The sequence below is a fragment of the Balaenoptera physalus genome (genome assembly GCF_965194825.1).
Source record: "Balaenoptera physalus genome assembly, chromosome: 2".
NCBI lineage: Eukaryota > Metazoa > Chordata > Mammalia > Artiodactyla > Balaenopteridae > Balaenoptera > Balaenoptera physalus.
The window spans coordinates 5366316-5385739 of record NC_138883.1 but is presented as its reverse complement, the minus strand read 5'-3'; the positions used below and the strand labels follow the sequence as shown (position 1 = coordinate 5385739).

Here is a 19424-nt window from a genome sequence, read left to right as displayed (position 1 = left end):
ATAAAAAAATAAATAAATTTATTTTTTTAAAAAAAGAATGGATGGGCACTGGGATTTTGAGTCAGAAAATCCTTAGCTTGAGAACTGACTCCACCACTTCCTGTATCTTGGGCAAAACCACTCTTCTCACTCTGGGCCAGGAGTAGAATAGCGACCCTTCGCTGCCCTCCTATATGCCAGAAACCGCTTAACGCTTGATGTGCTCTTGCTCAGAGGCAATTTTTTAAAAGGTAGGTACGATTTCATTGTTGCTATGATAGAGGGGAATGGGAGCATTAGTGGCGATACTGAGAAAGCATGACGAACTGTGTCCAAGTAGAAGTGAGAAGTGAGACTCTGCGGGTTTAGGGTTTCCAGCCAGCTATGAGGATGGCTAACCTTTAGGAAGGTTGGGGATTTAACAACCAGAGAAAACCTGGACGACCTCGTGCAGTCGATGTGATTTTTCACAAGCTGTGGTTTGCAGCCGCCAGGTGGGGCTTTTTTGGACTGGGAGATCCTTCAGCTGTTGATATTGCCTCAAAGATACGACTCCCCGTCCCAGCCTTGGCTCTTTATTTACAAAGAGAGGGGGTTGCTCACTGCCTCGGAGCAGGCTGGGCGCGCCGCAGGGCCGGGGAAGGTGGACTCCTCCGGCCAAGTCGCACGGACGCCGGCGCGCTCAGCTGCCTTTGCAGTTGAGAGAGGCGCCCCGCGCGGGGAGGAGGACACAGCGCTCCACGTGCCGCGCCAGCGCCCCGCCCACTTTGGGCCCTGCCCTCCTCCGCGGCCCCGCCCCTCACTGATTGCGCTTTCTTCTAAGCCCCGCCCCTCTCACATCCGCCAGTCCCACCCCGCCCTCAGCGCTCCTCCCCGCCCCTCACTGAGCACCCTTCCTTCGAAGCCCCGCCCCTTGCGGCCCGGCCGGGCCCTCACGACCCGCCCCCCGAGGTTCCGCCCCGCCCCTCGCAGACCCCGGCTCGGCTCTCCTGGAGGCGCGGGCGGTGGGGCCCCGCGCCTTTTGTGTCGGGCTTGGGCCGCCGCGCGCGCTCTCCCCTCAGTTTCGACTCGCGGGCTGACTTCGCCCGCCCGCGCCCTCTCGCCTCTCCGTCGGCGGCCTCGCAGCCGGCCGCGCCCGCCCGGGGACCGCGCCCCGAGTCTCGGGCGGGCGCACGCTCCCCCGGCCGGAGGGACCCGGGCGACGCTCGCCCCCTCCCCTCCACTCCCCTCCCCCCGGCGGCGTGCGCACACGGCGGCCCGGGCACGCGCCCGCCAAGATGGCAGGGGCCGGGGCCCAGCTGTCAGGCGCCGCCGCCGCAGCCCGTCCCCGCAGCTAGCGGCCCGGACGCCAGCCCCGAGAAGATGAGCCCTCGCTGCCCCCCGCAGCCCAGCGAGACGCGGAGCCGCCGCGCCCGGGGCCGGCTGCCCCGCTAACGCCCCGCGCCCCGCGCCGCGCCCCCGGCCCCGCGCGCCCGCCCCGGCAGCGACAATGAGGTGAGTCGGCGGGCGCCTGGGCGTGGGGAGGCCGGGCGGGCGGCGTCCGGAGCGCTGGGCGGGCTTTGGGAGCACCGTGGGGGCGTGGGGGACCGTGAGAGGGTCTGGGGGAGTCGGGGTGGGCGGCCTTCTGGAAGCAGCGGGCGGTGCCGGCCTTTGCAGCTCGCGGGAGGCACACGTGGGGGCTGGGGGCCGCGTGGGGAGGCCGACCCCGCGGCAGGTGTGGCCGCGCCCGGCCCGGAGCCCCTCCGGCCTCCCTCCCCGGGGCTCTGTACCCTTGGTCGAAGCCTCCCTGTGCCAGCGCCCAGAGCTTACACGTTAAGTGGTCGTTTCCTTCCACCTGGGGCTGCCTGCCCGCTTTTGCTCCCTTTTTCTTGTCCCCGTCTCCTTTCTTCTTGCACGCCGGTCAAGTGCAAGACCCGCAATGTACCACTTACTGGTTTATCACCCAGCCAGGGGGACTGGTGGTTACCAGTTCGAGAAAAAACATTGCCAGCACCCAGGAGCTCGGAATTCTCTCTCCAGAGGTAACCCAATCCTGACTTTTTGGGGATAATCACGTCCTTGCCTTTTGTCTGTGTGATCTTACCTTCCAAACATATATCCCATAAAAACTATAGTGTCCGTCGTTTCATTTTGACTGTTTCGTGATCTTTATATAAATGAAATAGTAATGAAATGTATATTCTTTTGTGTCCGGCTTCTTCACTCAACATGCTTCTGAGATTCATCCATTATGTCGTAACCGTTGTTCATTTTTATTAATCTATAGTATTGCACTGTATGAAATACTACAATTTAACTATTCTGGTATTGGTAGACATTTGAATTGTTTCTAGCTTTGGACTATTAATAATAATCCTGTTTTGAGTACTCTTATACATCTCCTGGTACATTGATTTCTGTTGGGTATATACCCAGCAGTGGAACTTCTAGGTCAAAAGGTACCCATATCTTCAACTTCAGGAGATAACACCAAGTTTCCAAAGTGTTTTTGTACCAATTTACGCTCCCGCCAGCAAGTGTATGAGAGTTCTCGTGCTCCATGTCCTTGTCAACACTTGTCAACACTTACATTTTAGCCATCCTGGTGAGTGTGCAGCCATCCTGGTGAGGTATCCCATTGTGGTTTCCGATTGCACTTTCTTGCTGACTGATGAGGTTGAACATCTTTTCATGTTTATTTGGTATCCTCTTTTATGAAGTGCCTGTTCGAAAGTGTTTTCTTTTGGGGTTTACATGTCTTTTTCTTCCTAATTTGTAGGAGTTCTATTCCAAAGTCAAGAAGATAGTTTCCTATGACATCTTCTAAAAATCTTACCGTTCTGCCTTTCAAATTAAGATCTACAGTTCACTTGTGACTTTTCTGTAACTTGTGAAAAAGCGGTCAAATTTTATATTTAGCAGAACCATTTATTCAGTACTGTTTATCAGAAAGGTCATCTTTTCCCCAGTGCCACCTTTGTCATCTTCCAGTCTTCCATTTGGGATCATTTCTTTCCATCTGAGGAATAGCCTTTAGAATTCCTCGTGCAGGTCTGCTGGTGACAAATTCTTACAGTGTTTGTTTGCAAATGTCACTATCCTTCATTTGAAAAAAAGAAACAGATTTATTGAGATATAATTCACATACCATAAAATTTACCCATTTAGAGTATGCAGTTTGGTGGTTTTTAGTATTTTCACAGTTATGAAACCCTTACCACAATCTAATTTTAGAACATTTTCCTCCATTTTAGAAGGGTCTTTTCAGTAGTTACAGAATTCCTGGTTTACCATTGCTTTCTTTTAGCACTTTAAAGATACCTCATTGTCTCTGACTTGGATTGTTTCTGTTGAGAAGTAACTTGTCTGTCGTTCTTTGAAAGTCGTCTTTTTCTCTGGCTGCTTTTAAAATGTTCTCTGTGTTTGGTTTTCAGCAGTTTTTTCTGTGCTGTCCTTAGTATGGATTTTTTTTTTTTTTTTATAACTTATAACTTAGGGCTTCTTGAGTCTTCGTCTTTATGTCTCTCATTAGTTTTGGAAGTCATGAGCCATTAGGACTTCAAATACTGCTTCTGTCCCATTCTCCCTCACCTTTCCTTCTGGGGCTACCATTATACATGTTAGGCTATTTCACTGTATCTTCCTTCTGTGTTTTCTTAACCTTCCTTCTGTGTTTTCTGTTTGTCTCTTTGTCCTTCATTCTGGTTATCTCCTCACTTATCTTTCCTATCAATTGACTGTTTAATTTCAGTTATTATATATTTTTTGATACTTTAATTTCCATTTGCTTTTTTTTTTATAGTTTCCAGCTGTCTGCCAAAATTATCAATATTGTCTTTCATCTCCTTGAATGTAGTATGTATAATTATCTCAATGTTTGTCCAATTATGGCAGTATTTGTGAGTCATTTCCAACATCTGTTTCTCTTGGTTTTCATTCATATTGTCTTATCTCCTTTTGTGCCTAGTTGTATTTGTTTTTTAATTCCGTGCTGGACATTATATTTGCAGAATTGTTTGTAGAAATAATTTGAGGCCTAAGAAGATGTTTTTCTCTTCCAGAGATAATTCACATTTGCTTTTGTCAGACAAATGGGACACTTATAAGCTGGGGTCACTTCAGTGTAGCCTCAAGGAATTGGGCTGTTTCTAAGCTGAGCTTCAGTCCTTGCGAGAGCCAGCCTGTTCTGTTCACCTTTAGTGCTCATGTTCAGCTCTTCACCAGGACCTTTACCCTCCAACCTAAAGCCACACTTTTAGGATTCCCTTCAAAGTTGGCAGACATCTCCAGGGGAAAGTAGCCCCAAATACTGAACTCACCTCCCTGAGCCTCTGATAGCCCTTCTTCCTCCAGGCCTCCAAGCAGATACTTACTCTGTTTTTTTCCTTGCTTTTCTAGTTCTTTTCAGCTGGCGGATTGTTCTGATTTACTAAGTTCATGTTTACTGGAAGTAAAAGTCCCTGGTGTATGCATGTTAGGAGCAGTTTGAGTCAATATTCAATTTCGGAGGAGACTCAAGCTACCCGGTTACAGAAGCTGTGGAGAATAACAACACCAATTTTTTTGTGTTATAACTATATTGATCATTTTAGTTTGTGAAATGTGCTTAGAATCAAGATAACTTTAAGAATAAATCTTTATGTCCTCTTAATATGTAATTAATTGAAAAAATGGCAGATCATTACTGTAAAGCAGAGGATTTTGGAAGCAGGTGCTTTCCTCTCTTCTTTTAATATTCATTTCTTTCTCCTGTCTTGATTTCCTTAATTGTTTATTTGATAAAAATTCCCCCTTTCTTGGCCCACTTGAATAGAACATTTCATTTTTTGATCAATAATGACATAATAGTATTCTCAGATCCCATTTTGGGGGATCAAATGACAAGGCATGGATATAGAAATGAAAGTTTTTAAATACTTTTTCCAAAATGAGTCATTCAGTTACCCTTTTTCTTTACACAGATTTTTTTTAAAACGCTGCTAACAGTTTAACATGGTTCTCTGTTGCAGACTGTTTGTAGTTAAACATCTATATGTGTATATTTACATGTACCTCTTGAGGTACATGGCTTTTGCAAATGGACCTAAATGAGTTGAGGAGATCTGTTCATCATTACCTCTGTTGTCAATTCATTTGATTTGGATATTTATAAGCAATGTGGCTCATCTGTGAAAAATACTTTCTTTTTTGTCAGTCTGAATTTTTTTTAATGAAAATGACACATTTTTCTTGCTAGATAATCTCATGGGAGTACATAGATACGACGTTTTGAAAATGGTCTGAAATGGAGCCTCTAAACTGACGCTTTTCAGGAGTGTCTCAGAAAGACATAGGGCTAGAGATGCATTCTAACAAATAAACTGAACATTTGAGGCACATGTCCACATATTTTAGTTTTGCTAAAATATGTGGACATGGTGAATTATCCAAGTCACTGTTTTGCTGACTTGGATAATTAAGGCTGTGTCTGAGTTTTTCTTAATTTTCTAGACTATTGCCTGAATTCTTATTTCCCTTTTCCTAAGAGACGTTATGTATTCTCATATCTCATTCAGAAATCATTTTTCGAGGCCTTACCGTTGCCTGACACTGGATTAGGTGGTAAGGAGGTAGAAGGGGCCAAACCTCCCCTCCCCCAAATAGTTTCTATCCCTAAAAGATTTACAAAAATTTACTAAATCCCTTTCTGCATCCTTTTTCTACTTAAAAACAAAGATGCCCACATACGCAGTATACAGTATATTTCTGCTTATATACTTTAGTCATTTATCTGTTGGGAAGGTTCTTTTCTGTGAACGTTTTCCCCCTCTGCCTTTTATCTTTTAAAGATTTGATATATAGAAGTTTAAGATTTTTATGTTATCAAGTCATTTTCTTTGTGATTTTTGCATCATTTCTTATGTTTTAGCGTTTGTCTAGTAGTTCGGTAAGTATTAAGTTGTTTTCTCTTTTATATGTAAAATTTCACAAAAGTTCATCCTTCAAATTGTCTGGAATATGAGGTAAAGATCAAAGTTACATTTTTCTAAAAAATTGCTGATCAGATACTTGATTATATTAGTAGATATATGGCAGAGGTATCAGGAATGTTTTCTAAGTTGGATGGCAGAACAAACATGCAGATCCCAAAATCCTCTCCAGGGTTGCATGGTAACATCTGAAGCAGGATCGCCTCCAATCTTCAGAAAGCTTGCCTGCCCCCGCCAGGGCCAGCCTTGTGTGTGTAAGGCATGGCCAGCCTACCATCTCACAGGTCTGGTTATGTGCCAGGGAACTACCTCATCTGGGCCAAGGGCACTTTATCAATTTGGAGTTCTGCAGAATGCAGTGCAATTACAGGGTACAGCATGAGATACCCAAGCACAGACACAGTCTTCACATCCCACAGTTAGCCAGCACTAGCTAACACAAGTACATCTCAGAGCTTATTGCTGCAGGATAGGGGCAGGGGAGCATTCCTCCAGGTATCTTTGGAAGGTGTTCGGGAGACCAGCTATGGGGTTGTGGCGCTTCTATGTGTGTACCTTTGGCTCTCTTCTGTTGTTCTGTCTGTTTTTAGACCTGTGCTGTTACTATATTTACCTTGCGGGTGATGATTTTTAATATGAGCAACAACGTCTTTTTATTAAAGTAATGTCCTTTTGAATTTTGCTGGTTTGGTAGTTTTGTTTGTATCTAGTTACATAAACATAAGAAATTTAAACTTAGTTTTCTAATTGCACATAAATAAGCTACATGAAAATAAATTGGCATTGTTTCACATGAAGATTTTTTTCCCTTTAAAGGTAATCTATATACTACCCAGGTTTGAACCTTGCGGTAGACTATAAGCTTGGTGACTCCGAGTTGAGTGAATGTCCTAAGTGCGTTGATAGTGTGATGATAACTTAGAGAAGAGCACCTCCAGCTGATGTCAGGGTGGGGTGGGAAGGACAGTGGTCCCCTCAGCAAACAGCTTTTTCTCTTTCTTAGCCTGAAAGGAGAAGACCTCATAGAAGTGACTTCTAGTGGCAGTTTTTATTTTTCTGGTTTAAATGTAGTATAAAGAAGACAATAAGAATCAGCATTGATCCTGCTGTTTAAGGATAACCCATTAAACATGGGGTATAGTCTCTTTATCTTTTTCATGTGTAAGTGTAACATTTTCACAGAATTGATACTAGACTGTGTATTTGTATTGGGCATTTTACATTCAACATATATGCATTTCCCCTTCGTTAAATGTTCTTTGAAAACATTTAAAATAGCTGCATAATAGTCTATCGGATGATATACCATAATTTATTTACCAGTACCCCAAGTTTGGGACAGTTAGCTTTGTTTTTAGGATTTCATCATTGTAAATAATACGATGATAATGTCTGTAGATAAATCTTAGGGTACGTCTCTGATTAAGTTTAAGTTAGCAGAATAGTAGTATTACTGGAACCAAAGGCTGTTGATAAATTTTAAGCAAAGAAGAGAGAAAGATAAAGTTAATGAAAAGAACTTTATTCCTGGTCTTAAATTGGAGGTTCCCCTCCCAAAAAGCAAAGGACTAGGAAAGGAATCAGAAGTAAATGGTGTGGTTGCATCTGCTTGCCAGTGGGGGGAGCCCTGTTCTCAAGTCCTCTGTAGCTCCTGTGTTTGAAGATGGATTGTCTGTCTTTGTCTTTAAGGCTGTGGGAAAGGCATCTTCTGCTTCTGGGTTTGGACTTAACGTAGGAATGTGAATGACCTTTTTCTTTTTATAATATTGAGTTAGGCCACATTTGTCCCTTGTATTCTAAACAGCCTGGGTTTTAGAGTCTAATAGACCTGGATTCTGCCCCAGAGCCACTCCTCACCAGCTGACTGACTTTGAGCCAATTACTTAACCTTTATGAACTGACACTTTTCTCAAATATAAATGAGGATAACCCTACTTCTTTCTCAGGGTTTTGTGAGGATCAGATGAGAATACGTAGAAAGTTCTCGGCTTACGGTGGTCAGTAAAGGTTAGCTGTTTACTTCCCCCACCTCAATTTGTTATGTCTGTGAAGGAGATGAACCCGGAAAGATCTGGGACAATTCTGATTTCAGATATTCTGCCCTTTTGTCAGATTGCTATATAAGTTCTCTACCATATGTGATAATTTTTTGGTTTAGAAACCACAGTTGCTATTGATGCTTCAACTTCTAAAAATGATTCAGGGCCATTCTCTGTAAAAGAGGCAAAATAGAACTACTGAAATAAATACAAAACAGGAGGCATGTTATTTTGGGGTAGAGGAGATTATTGTACCGGGAAATTTAGATTAAGAAATAGTTACTGCAGTTGAGCAGTTAGCTGTGAAAGTCATGGAGGTGGTGGCAGAAAGGGCAGTGGGAGCCAATGTGACACGTTTTCTGAGTGTCTTAGGGGAAATGGGCAACATCCCTTAGGGCTTGGTTTTGGAAGCCTCTTACTCACCTTCTCCAGTCCTTCCCCCTTGTCATATATCTGCCCTGGGCCCCTCTGTAAAGCTTCCAGCACCTTAAACACTCTGGTTGCTGCCCTCCACTCTGGGCTCTCTCTGTGGAGCTGTGTCTATTGCTCTGATCTTGTTTTCTTCATTCTCCTCCAGAGGATCCTTAAGTAAGAAAAGGTCTGATGGACTAATTCATGAGTTGACCAGAGTTCAACTACTTCCTTTTCCTCTTCACCTTGCTAAGTTTTTAGCCTTCAAATCTTAGCTTAAATGTCACTTCCTCAGGGAGGCAGTCCTTGACTCCGACCCTGGCTGATGGCCCTTCCCGATTATTTGCCTCTGTGGCATTCCATATTTCCTCTTCTGTTATTTTATTTTATTTTATTTTTGGCTGCGCTGCGTGGCATGTGGGATCCTAGCTGCCTGACCAGGGATCGAACCCATGCCCCCTGCATTGGAAGCACGGAGTCTTAACCACTGGACCGCCAGGAAAGTCCCTCTGTTACTTTTTATATTTATAATTACTTATCTTTTTCCTCCTATACTTCATAAAGGATTATGCTTGTTTCCATCTCTTTTGGGTCCCTAGAGCCTAGCGCTGTGCCTGGCAGTTGGTAGATGCTTAGTGAATATTGATGCTGCCACTTGTACATAAAATAGGTAGTAAATCATGACATTCATTCTGCCTTGTCATGGCTCCTTCCAAGTACCACATTCAAGGCAGCTCCCAAGTGAGTGAAGCTGGCATCCAAGATGAAAACTCTTTCATTATGTGCTTAATGAGTTAATGAATTACTGGGTGACAGTGCTTTCATCTGGTGTTTCCGTACCACTACCAGGAGACAGGATTTGTTTATTGATGTGTGGATGGATTTTTTTTTCCTGAATTTTCTTTGTAAGGACATTGTGCACTGTAACTCCTGATGTCCCTGAGGTTTCTCAAACTTTAATGTGCATAGGAATCCCTGTGTGTATGTCCTTCCACAATGCAGATCCCAGGCCCCATTGCCAGGGATGGAGGAATGCTTTTCATAAATCTTTTTTTTTCCTGTTTTTATCAATAGACTTTATATTTTAAAACAATTTTAGAGTTATGGAAAAATTGAGCAGATAGTACAGAGAGTTCCCATACACTGTCCACATACATAGTTTCCCCTGTTATTAATATCTTACGTGGTACATTTGTTATACTTAGTAAACTAATATTGATACAGTGTTATTAGCTGAAGTCCATAGTATATTCAAGTTTTCTTGTTTTTACCTAACGTCCTTCTTCTGTTCCAAGGTCTGATCCAGGATACCACATTACATTTAGTTGTTAAATCTCCTTAGATCCCTCTGCTGTGGATAGTTTTTCAGACTGTCTTTAATTTTTGAAGATCTTGACTATTTTGAGGAGTACTTGTTTAGGTATACTGTAGGATGCCCTTCTGTTGGAATTTATTTCATGTTTTTCTCATGGTTAGCCTGGGGTTGTTAAGTTTCAGGCAGGAAGATCACAGAGATAAAGTGACATTCCATTCCATGTTACAGAGGGTACATACTGCAGCGTGATTTATCACTGTGGATGTCGACCTTGATCACCTGGCTGAAGCAGTGTTTGTCAGGTTTCATCACTGTAAAGTTACTCTTTTATTCCCCTTTTCATGCTGTCTTCTTTTCAAGACAGTCACTGTTCATAGCTCACACTTAAGGAGTAGGGAGTTACGCTCCTTCTGATGAGCGCTTTCTAAATTTTTATAATTAAGTATTTATTTTTGTGTATTAGAAGAAAATCAGTGCACCAAATTAGTGGTATTTTAACTGGGTTCCCCAGAAAACTGTACCCGAGATGAAGGCTCCTGTGTGTTTGGAGGAGAGCACAGGATTGATATTTGTGGGGGCCGAAGGGGTGATATCCATCAGCTACTGTCTCCATTTGGCAAAGGATTGCTCCGCAGGGCATTAATTGCCCCTGTACATGGTGATGTTCTCAGTGGGTACTGAGAGGGCTCGCGTGGCAGCCCCCTGGGGCCGCAGCAGGGACTGGACACAGGTCAGAGCCCGGGCAAAACTGGTTGCCTCAGGGGTGGCTAGAATACGAAACAGGTAAGGCAGGAGGAGCTGAAATGATGCAGACTAGGTGCTTAATGCACGTGATTTTGTGGGGATTACTTCTTTTTAAAAAAAATTTTTTTTTACTCCCTGCTTCTTGATTTTCAGTCATAGCTCGAAAGTTTTCTGTGACACCAGGTTGAATTCACCTATGTTTTTTCTAGTAGTTGTACAGTTTCTTTTTTCTTTTTCAAACATTTAAATCTTTGATCCATTTGGAATTAAATATATGGTGTGAGAGCTGGATCCGATTTTAGCCTTTTCCATCTGGTTTTTCAGTTATCCCAATACCCCTTATTAAAAATTTCATTTTCTGGGACTTCCCTGGTGGTGCAGTGGGTAAGACTCCACACTCCCAATGCAGGGTGTCCAGGTTCGATCCCTAGTCAGGGAACTAGATCCCACATGCATGGTGCAACTAAGAGTTCGCACATGCCGCAACTAAGGCGCCCATGTGCCACAACTAAGGAGCCCGCCTGCCACAACTAAGGAGCCCATGTGCCGCAACTAAGGAGCCCCCTGCTGCAACTAAGACCCAGCACAACCAAATTAATTAATTAATTATTTTAAAATTCCATTTTCTCCCAGTGTTTTGAGATTCTGTCCTTTGTCATATTTAATTAATTTGACCTATTTCTGGATTTTCTATTATGTTCCATTGGTCTGCATTTATTCATGTGTCAATACCTCGCTTTTGATTAAAGAGGTTCTACAATGTGTTTTAATATTTAGTAGGGCTAATACTCTCTTACTGCTCCAGTGAGTTGATTTTAAAGAAAAAGATTAATAGCACTCATGTTAAACAGATATGACAAAAATCATGAATGACCAAACAGTGCTTTAATCCAAGGGAACAAATCCAGAATGGCATGAGTCAGGCATCTGTCTGCCCCTCGGGGAGAATTCTCACTTATAACATGACATGTGTGGCTTTTGAATATGACTCCAAGGAGGCATCTGTGAGGCTGGAGGGTGCTTACAGGCAGTGGCCCCTCTGGCTAGGATTGTCGGCACAGTCGAGGCACCCCCTCGGTCACTCTCCCTCCAAAGTATTAATGAAACTGGTTTATTTTGGAGGGTTTTGACCTGTAAAAAATACTCATTTGTCAAACCGTAGAAAGTTAGATTCAGAAACTTAGAAATTCTCTAAGTCCAGTGGTTTTTAACCCTCACTGGGCATCACAAACAGTTGAAAAGGCCCTCTTTCCCACCCTCTGCCTGATGCCCGGGCCCTACCTTAGGGAGTCCATTAATCTGGGATTAGGGGTTTTGTTGTTGTTTCATTTGAGATCTCTAGGTTATTTAAGTGCGCAGCCACAGTTAAGAACTGCTGACCTAGGCTTGAGTTTCAAGACTGGGGCTGGTTTATTTGGAATGTAGTAAATGCTCAATAAATGTTTGTTGACTAATGCATGAGCTCCGTATTTCTCAGATGAGAAAATGGACACAGACTCCAGAGGCCACTTGCCTAGGCCTCACAGGCAGTGAGGTATTAGGGGCATGAAGCTCAGATTTCTTGTCTCACAGTTCTGGTCTTATTTTTCACTCTTCTTCACCCATGGTTTCCTCTTTAGTTATAGGCAGAAGTAGGCAAGAACATTTGCTCTCTTGATTCGTGGGTTCATTTTTATGACCTCAACCCTAGTTCCTCCTATTCAGTGCAGCAAAAACTTGGGAATGAGCCTGAGACTTTGTAGTGAGACAGCTGGACTATACTGAAATTTCAGCCTGCATTCAGTGTCAGCCCACCTCTAGGTAGGGATCAGGGGGAGACAGGAGAGGAGGAGCAGGGACACCAGGGACTGCCATTCCTTGTGTATCCGTGGTGTGTCAGGCTCTGTGCCTAGGAGTTTTCAGCTCTCTCATTTTTTGAAGGGAGCTCCATGCCTCCAGCCATAAGGCGTGTTAGATTTTAGATTACAGTGCATGATGACATTACTTTTGATTAATGCTTTGTTTGAATTCGGGCTTTATGGTTTTCTGTCAGTCAACAGTAATGCCTAATCTCTATTTTCTCACACTCCACATTGCTTCATCCCCTAATTTGGTTAGTCCCCTGGGAAAAACGCAAATTTCAGAACTGCAGAAGTTGTAGAGACCAACTAGAGAAGACTTGAATTAAATTATGAGTGATTTATGTTAGAAAGTTGCCATTTGGTTCAGTTTTAAACACGTTAAGTTGTATTGTATTGGGGGGTTCTACTTCTGGCAGTGTTTTAGACCTATTAAGAGCAAGAAAAGGTGAAATGTTAAAAAAATAACATCACAATGAAAAGACATAGACTGGCTGAATGGATACAAAAACAAGACCAGTATATATGCTGTATACAAGAGACCCACATCAGACCTAGGGACATATACAGACTGAAAGTGAGGGGATGGAAAAAGATATTCCATGCAAATGGAAATCAAAAGAAAGCTGGAGTAGCAATTCTCATATCAGACAAAATAGACTTTAAAATAAAAACTATTACAAGAGACAAAGAAGGACACTATATAATGATCAAGGGATCGATCCAAGAGGAAGGTATAACAATTGTAAATATTTATGCACCCAACATAGGAGCACCTCAATACATAAGGCAAATACTAACAGCCATGAAAGAGGAAATCGACAGTAACACAATCATAGTAGGGGACTTTAACACCCCACTTTCACCAATGGACAGATCATCCAAAATGAAAATAAGGAAACACAAGCTTTAAATGATACATTAAACAACATGGACTTAATTGATATTATAGGATATTCCATCCAAAAACAACAGAATACACATTCTTCTCAAGTGCTCATGGAACATTCTCCAGGATAGACCATATCTTGGGTCACAAATCAAGCCTTGGTAAACTTAAGAAAATTGAAATCATATCAAGTATCTTTTCCAACCACAACGCTATGAGACTAGATATCAGTTACAGGAAAAAACTATAAAAAATACAAACACATGGAGGCTAAACAATACACTACTTAATAACCAAGAGATCACTGAAGAAATCAAAGAGGAAATCAAAAAGTACCTAGAAACAAATGATAATGAAAACACGACGACCCAAAACCTATGGAATGCAGCAAAAGCAGTTCTAAGAGCGAAGTTTATAGCAATACAATCCTACCTTAAGAAACAAGAAACATCTCAAATAAACAAGCTAACCTTGCACCTAAAGCAATTAGAGAAAGAAGAACGAAAAAACCCCGAAGTTAGCGTAAGGAAAGAAATCATAAAGATCAGATCAGAAATAAATGAAAAAGAAATGAAGGAAACAATAGCAAAGATCAATAAAACTAAAAGCTGGTTCTTTGAGAAGATAAACAAAATTGATAAACCATTAGCCAGACTCATCAAGAAAAAAAGGGAGAAGACTCAAATCAATAGAATTAGAAATGAAAAAGGAGAAGTAACAACTGACACTGCAGAAATACAAAGGATCATGAGAGATTACTACAAGTAACTCTATGCCAATAAAATGGACAACCTGGAAGAAATGGACAAATTCTTAGAAATGCACAACCTTCCGAGACTGAACCAGGAAGAAATAGAAAATATGAACAGACCAGTCACAAGCACTGAAATTGAAACTGTGATTAAAAATCTTCCAACAGACGGAAGCCCAGGACCAGATGGCTTCACAGGCGAATTCTATGAAACATTTAGAGACGAGCTAACACCTATCCTTCTCAAACTCTTCCAAAATATAGCAGAGGGAGGAACACTCCCAAGCTCATTCTACGAGGCCACCATCACCCTGATACCAAAACCAGACAAAGATGTCACAAAGAAAGAAAACCACAGGCCATTATCACTGATGAACATAGATGCAAAATCCTCAACAAAATACTAGCAAACAGAATCCAACAGCACATTAAAAGGATCATCCACCATGGTCAAGTGGGGTTTATCCCAGGAATGCAAGGATTCTTCAGTATACGCAAGTCAATCAATGTGATACACCATATTAACAAATTGAAGGAGTAAAACCATATGATCATCTCAATAGATGCAGAGAAAGCTTTCGACAAAATCCAACACCCATTTATGATAAAAACCCTCCAGAAAGTAGGCACAGAGGGAACTTTCCTCAACATAATAAAGGCCATATATGACAAACCCACAGCCAACCTCGTCCTCAGTGGTGAAAAACTGAGACCATTTCCACTAAGATCAGGAACAAGACAAGGTTGCCCACTCTCACCACTATTATTCAACATAGTTTTGGAAATTTTAGCCACAGCAGTCAGAGAAGAAAAAGAAATAAAAGGAATCCAAATTGGAAAAGAAGAAGTAAAGCTGTCACTGTTTGCAGATGACATGATACTATACACAGAGAATCCTAAAGATGCTACCAGAAAACTACTAGAGCTAATCAATGAATTTGGTAAAGTAGCAGGATACAAAATTAATGCACAGAAATCTCTAGCACTGCTATACACTAATGATGAAATATCTGAAGGTGAAATTAAGAAAACACTCCCATTTACCATTGCAACAAAAAGAATAAAATACCTAGGAATAAACCTACCTAAGGAGACAAAAGACCTGTATGCAGAAAATTATAAGACACTGATGAAAGAAATTAAAGATAATACAAATAGATGGAGAGATATACCATGTTCTTGGACTGGAAGAATCAACATTGCGAAAATTACTACCCAAAGCAATCTACAGATTCAGTGCAATCCCTATCAAACTACCACTGACATTTTTCACAGAACTAGAACAAAAAATTGCACAATTTGTAAGAAAACACAGAAGACCCTGAATAGCCAAAGCAATCTTGAGAAAGAAAAATGGAGCTGGAGGAATCAGGCTCCCTGACTTCAGACTATACTACAAAGCTACAGTAATCAAGATAGTATGGTACTGGGACAAAAACAGAAATATAGATCAATGGAACAGGATAGCAAGCCCAGAGATAAACCCATACACATATGGTCACCTTATCTTTGATAAAGGAGGCAAGAATATACAGTGGAGAAAAGACAGCCTCTTCAATAAGTGGTGTTGGGAGAACTGGACAGGTACATGTAAAAGTATGAAATTAAAACACTCTCTAACACCATACACAAAAATAAACTCAAAATGGATTAAAGACCTAAATGTAAGGCCAGACAGTATCAAACTCTTAGAGGAATACATAGGCAGAACACTCTATGACATAAATCACAGCAAGATCCTTTTTGACCCACCTCCTAGAGAAATGGAAATAAAAACAAAAATAAACAAATGGGACCTAATGAAACTTAAAAGCTTTTGCACAGCAAAGGAAACCATAAACAAGATAAAAAGACAGCCCTCTGAATGGGAGAAAATATTTGCAAATGAAGCAACTGACAAAGGATTAATCTGCAAAATTTACAAGCAGCTCATGCAGCTCAATATCAAAAAAACAACCCAATCCAAAAATGGGCAGAAGACCTAAATAGACATTTCGCCAAAGAAGATATACAGATTGACAACAAACACATGAAAGAATGGTCAACATCATTAATCATTAGAGAAATGCAAATCAGAACTACAATAAGATATCATCTCACACCAGTCAGAATGGCCATCATCAAAAAATCTACAAAAAATAAATGATGAAGAGGGTGTGGATAAAAGGGAACCCTCTTGCACTGTTGGTGGGAATGTAAATTGATACCGCCACTATCGAGAACAGTATGGAGGTTCCTTAAAAAACTAAAAGTAGAAGTACCGTACGACCCAGCAATCCCACTGCTTGTCATATACCCTGAGAAAACCATAATTCAAAAAGTGTCATGTACCAGAATGTTCATTGCAGCTCTATTTACAATAGCCAGGACATGGAAGCAACCTAAGTGTCCATCAACAGATGAATGGATATAGAAGATGTGGCACATATATACAATGGAATATTACTCAGCCATAAAAAGAAATGAAATTGAGTTATTTGTAGTGAGGTGGATGGACCTAGAGTCTGTCATACAGAGTGAAGTAAGTCAGAAAGAGAAAAACAAATACTGTATGCTAACACATATATATGGAATCTAAAAAAAAAAAAGTGGTCATGAAGAACCTAGGGGCAAGACGGGAATAAAGACACAGACCTACCAGAGAATGGACTTGAGGATATGGGGAGTGGGAAGGGTAAGCTGTGACAAAGTGAGAGAGTGGCATGGACATATATACACTACCAAACATAAAATAGATAGCTAGTGGGAAGCAGCCACATAGCCCAGGGAGATCAGCTCAGTGCTTTGTGACCACCTAGAGGGGTGGGATAGGGAGGGTGGGAGGGAGGGAGATGCAAGAGGGAAGAGATATGGGAACATATGTATATGTATAACTGATTCACTTTCTTATAAAGCAGAAACTAACACACCATTGTAAAGCAATTATACTCCAAAAAAGATGTTAAAAAAAAAAAACAAATAGACACCAAAGGGGGGAAAAAATCAGTTTGAAGGCATAGGAGAGCTACAAGGCAGAAAGGATTTGCAGAGCCAAGATTTGGTAGAGGGTTGTCAGGTAAGCCTGACATTGGGCACCGTTTCTTCCCTTGATGCAATTGTCATTGCTGAAATTGTCAACTGAGAAGATGGTTAGAGCTTTAGGGAGATTCATGGGACAGGGGAGATTAAAAAAAAAAAAATTGGTATTTGCACCCTTGCTAAGGAGGAGGAGCCCTAGTAAACGCCGCAGTTTTCATAAGGGCTCTGCTTAGGGGCGGTGGTGAACTAGGCATAGACTGGCCTTCTGAGGAACTGGAGTACTGCTTTGAATCATCTCAATATCTAACTAGATTAAGGTGACCCAGAGTGGTTTTTACCCCTGACCTACCTGCGCATTAGAAACAAAAGCAAATCCTCCTAGAGGAGCCGCGAATTATCTATACAGTTTTTTTTTTAATAATAAATTTATTTGTTTTTATTTTTGGCTGTGTTGTGTCTTCGTTGCTGCGCATGGGCTTTCTCTAGTTGAGGCAAGCGGGGGCTCCTTTTCGTTGTGGTGCTCAGGCTTCTTACTGTCGTTGCTTCTCTTGTTGCAGAGCACGGGCTCTAGAGTGCAGGCTCAGTAGTTGTGGCACACGGGCTTCATTGCTCCGCGGTTGTGGGATCTTCCCAGGCCAGGGATCGGACCCATGTCCCCTGCATTGGCAGGCGGATTCTTAACCACTGTGCCACCAGGGAAGCCCTATACAGTTTTCATATACAGTGACTGGCACTCGATCAAAAATTATCAGATATATGAGAAGATAAGACTTAACCAAAAACCAAGGGAAAACATAGTAAGGACAGACATAATAAAATGATCGACTTGGATTTTAAAAGAACTATGATTAGCATATTTAAGGAAATAAATTGTGTTTTACCTTTTCTTGTTCACCATGGCCATCTCAGCTTAGAGGCTGACTCAGACTCCAGACAAGAGTGTTTATAGTATTTCAGTGGAGGGCAAGTGTGAACAAGTGTGACTGCCAGTTGTCCTCGGGCATATTTGCATGGTTGTAATCATCTTTGCTTAATCCCTTGCTATGTAGCTTTGAGGTAGGGACAGAAGAGAAATTGGAATGATGATCACAGGCTTTTAGATCTTAGAACTAGAAGAGCCCCTGGAAGTCAATATGTTGACCTTATTTATTTTTATCTTTGTACGTGGTGATGGGTTTAGGCAATGTAAACACATGTGGAAGTTATTTTACACAATAAAGGTGGTGTTAAATACTTAATGTAAACATAATTTCAGTAAATGTGAATACTTTTTTTTTTTTTTTTTGGCTCAGCCACATGGCTTGTGGGATCTAAGCTCCCCGACCAGGGATTGAACCTGGGCCCCAGCACTGAAAGCGCCAAGTTCTGACCACTGGACCTCCAGCGAATTCCCTAAATGTGAATACTTTAAAAATACTTGAGAATTTTAAATGTACTATAATAAATGTGAATTTTTTTTTAAAAAAAGTATAGACTTCTCTGTATTATAAATACATAACTACTGCTTATTTATCTATTTTCACGTGTCATATCTGCTTAAATTTTTACTTGAAAGATAGATATTGAGTACCTACCATATGCAAGACAGTGGTACTAGGGATAGGGCAAGTGAAAGTTGGGCCTTGGGTAGTAGTATGTAGCCAAGAAGGGGAGCCTGGGGCATCTGAGATGAAAGTGCCAGAAAAGAGGTATGGAGAACACAATTTTTTTAATTTTTTTTTTTTGCATTTGCAGTGGGCTAGGCTAGGCTCTTTTATCTTCTGTTTTCGTTCTTCTACACTTCTTTTTACTGGTTTATTCTTTCATCCAGTTGGCTTTTCAGTTGCTTGAAAACAACAGTCTTCAGAAAGTCTCTCATTAATTTAGTTTAATGTCTCCGGTTCTTCAAGTTATTCATGATTTATCTCTAATTAGTGGCCCTTTAGAGAGCTTTCCTTTCACTGAGCTCTGACCCACTGAAGTCATTAGCAATTTAAAAATTTAAATTCTCTGACATTGGCCTGAACACAGAAAACTGTTGGGCCTGGCACACGTTTGAAGCCCTTTATACAAAATAGAAACACCACACCTTGGAGCCTCGGTGCCTATTAAACAGATGAAAATCAAATGTACCCATTGACGCTATGTTCTTCTACCAGCTGAGATTTCTAACTGATCAGCTTTAGGGACTTCCTTTCCTAGGAAGAAGGAAAATGGTCTCCTCGATTTGTGTCACTGTGCAAAATAGAAGTGTAAGCAATACACTGAATCAGAGAAGAGTCCCAAATAGAAGAGCAGCGCTAGAAAGAGAGCCAACTGGTCCCTTCACGAGAGCAAAGAGTGATATGCCTCAGAGTGTCCACATCTGTGGCTGATGAGGCAGCGACTGTGAGTCACACAGACGGATAATCACCCACTGAATTTCATCGAGTTCACTGATTCCTGGGCTGTGAGTAGAAGACATGGTTATCCACACATGTCGCTTACTCCCAAGAAGACAGAGCCCAGGTACC

At 41.7% G+C, this 19424-nt stretch overlaps 1 protein-coding gene across 1 annotated transcript in view; it reads left to right on the top strand.

Annotated features, from left to right (window-relative positions):
• Nucleotides 1–929: 929 nt before the first annotated feature.
• The window catches only part of EVL (Enah/Vasp-like), a 161827-nt gene continuing 143332 nt past the window's right edge, over nucleotides 930–19424 (top strand). Inside the window, exon 1 of the mRNA XM_082450307.1 lies at nucleotides 930–1473. Within this exon, the coding sequence (XP_082306433.1) occupies nucleotides 1469–1473 (5 nt within the window). The 5' untranslated portion in view covers nucleotides 930–1468. The remainder of the gene's footprint in view (nucleotides 1474–19424) is intronic.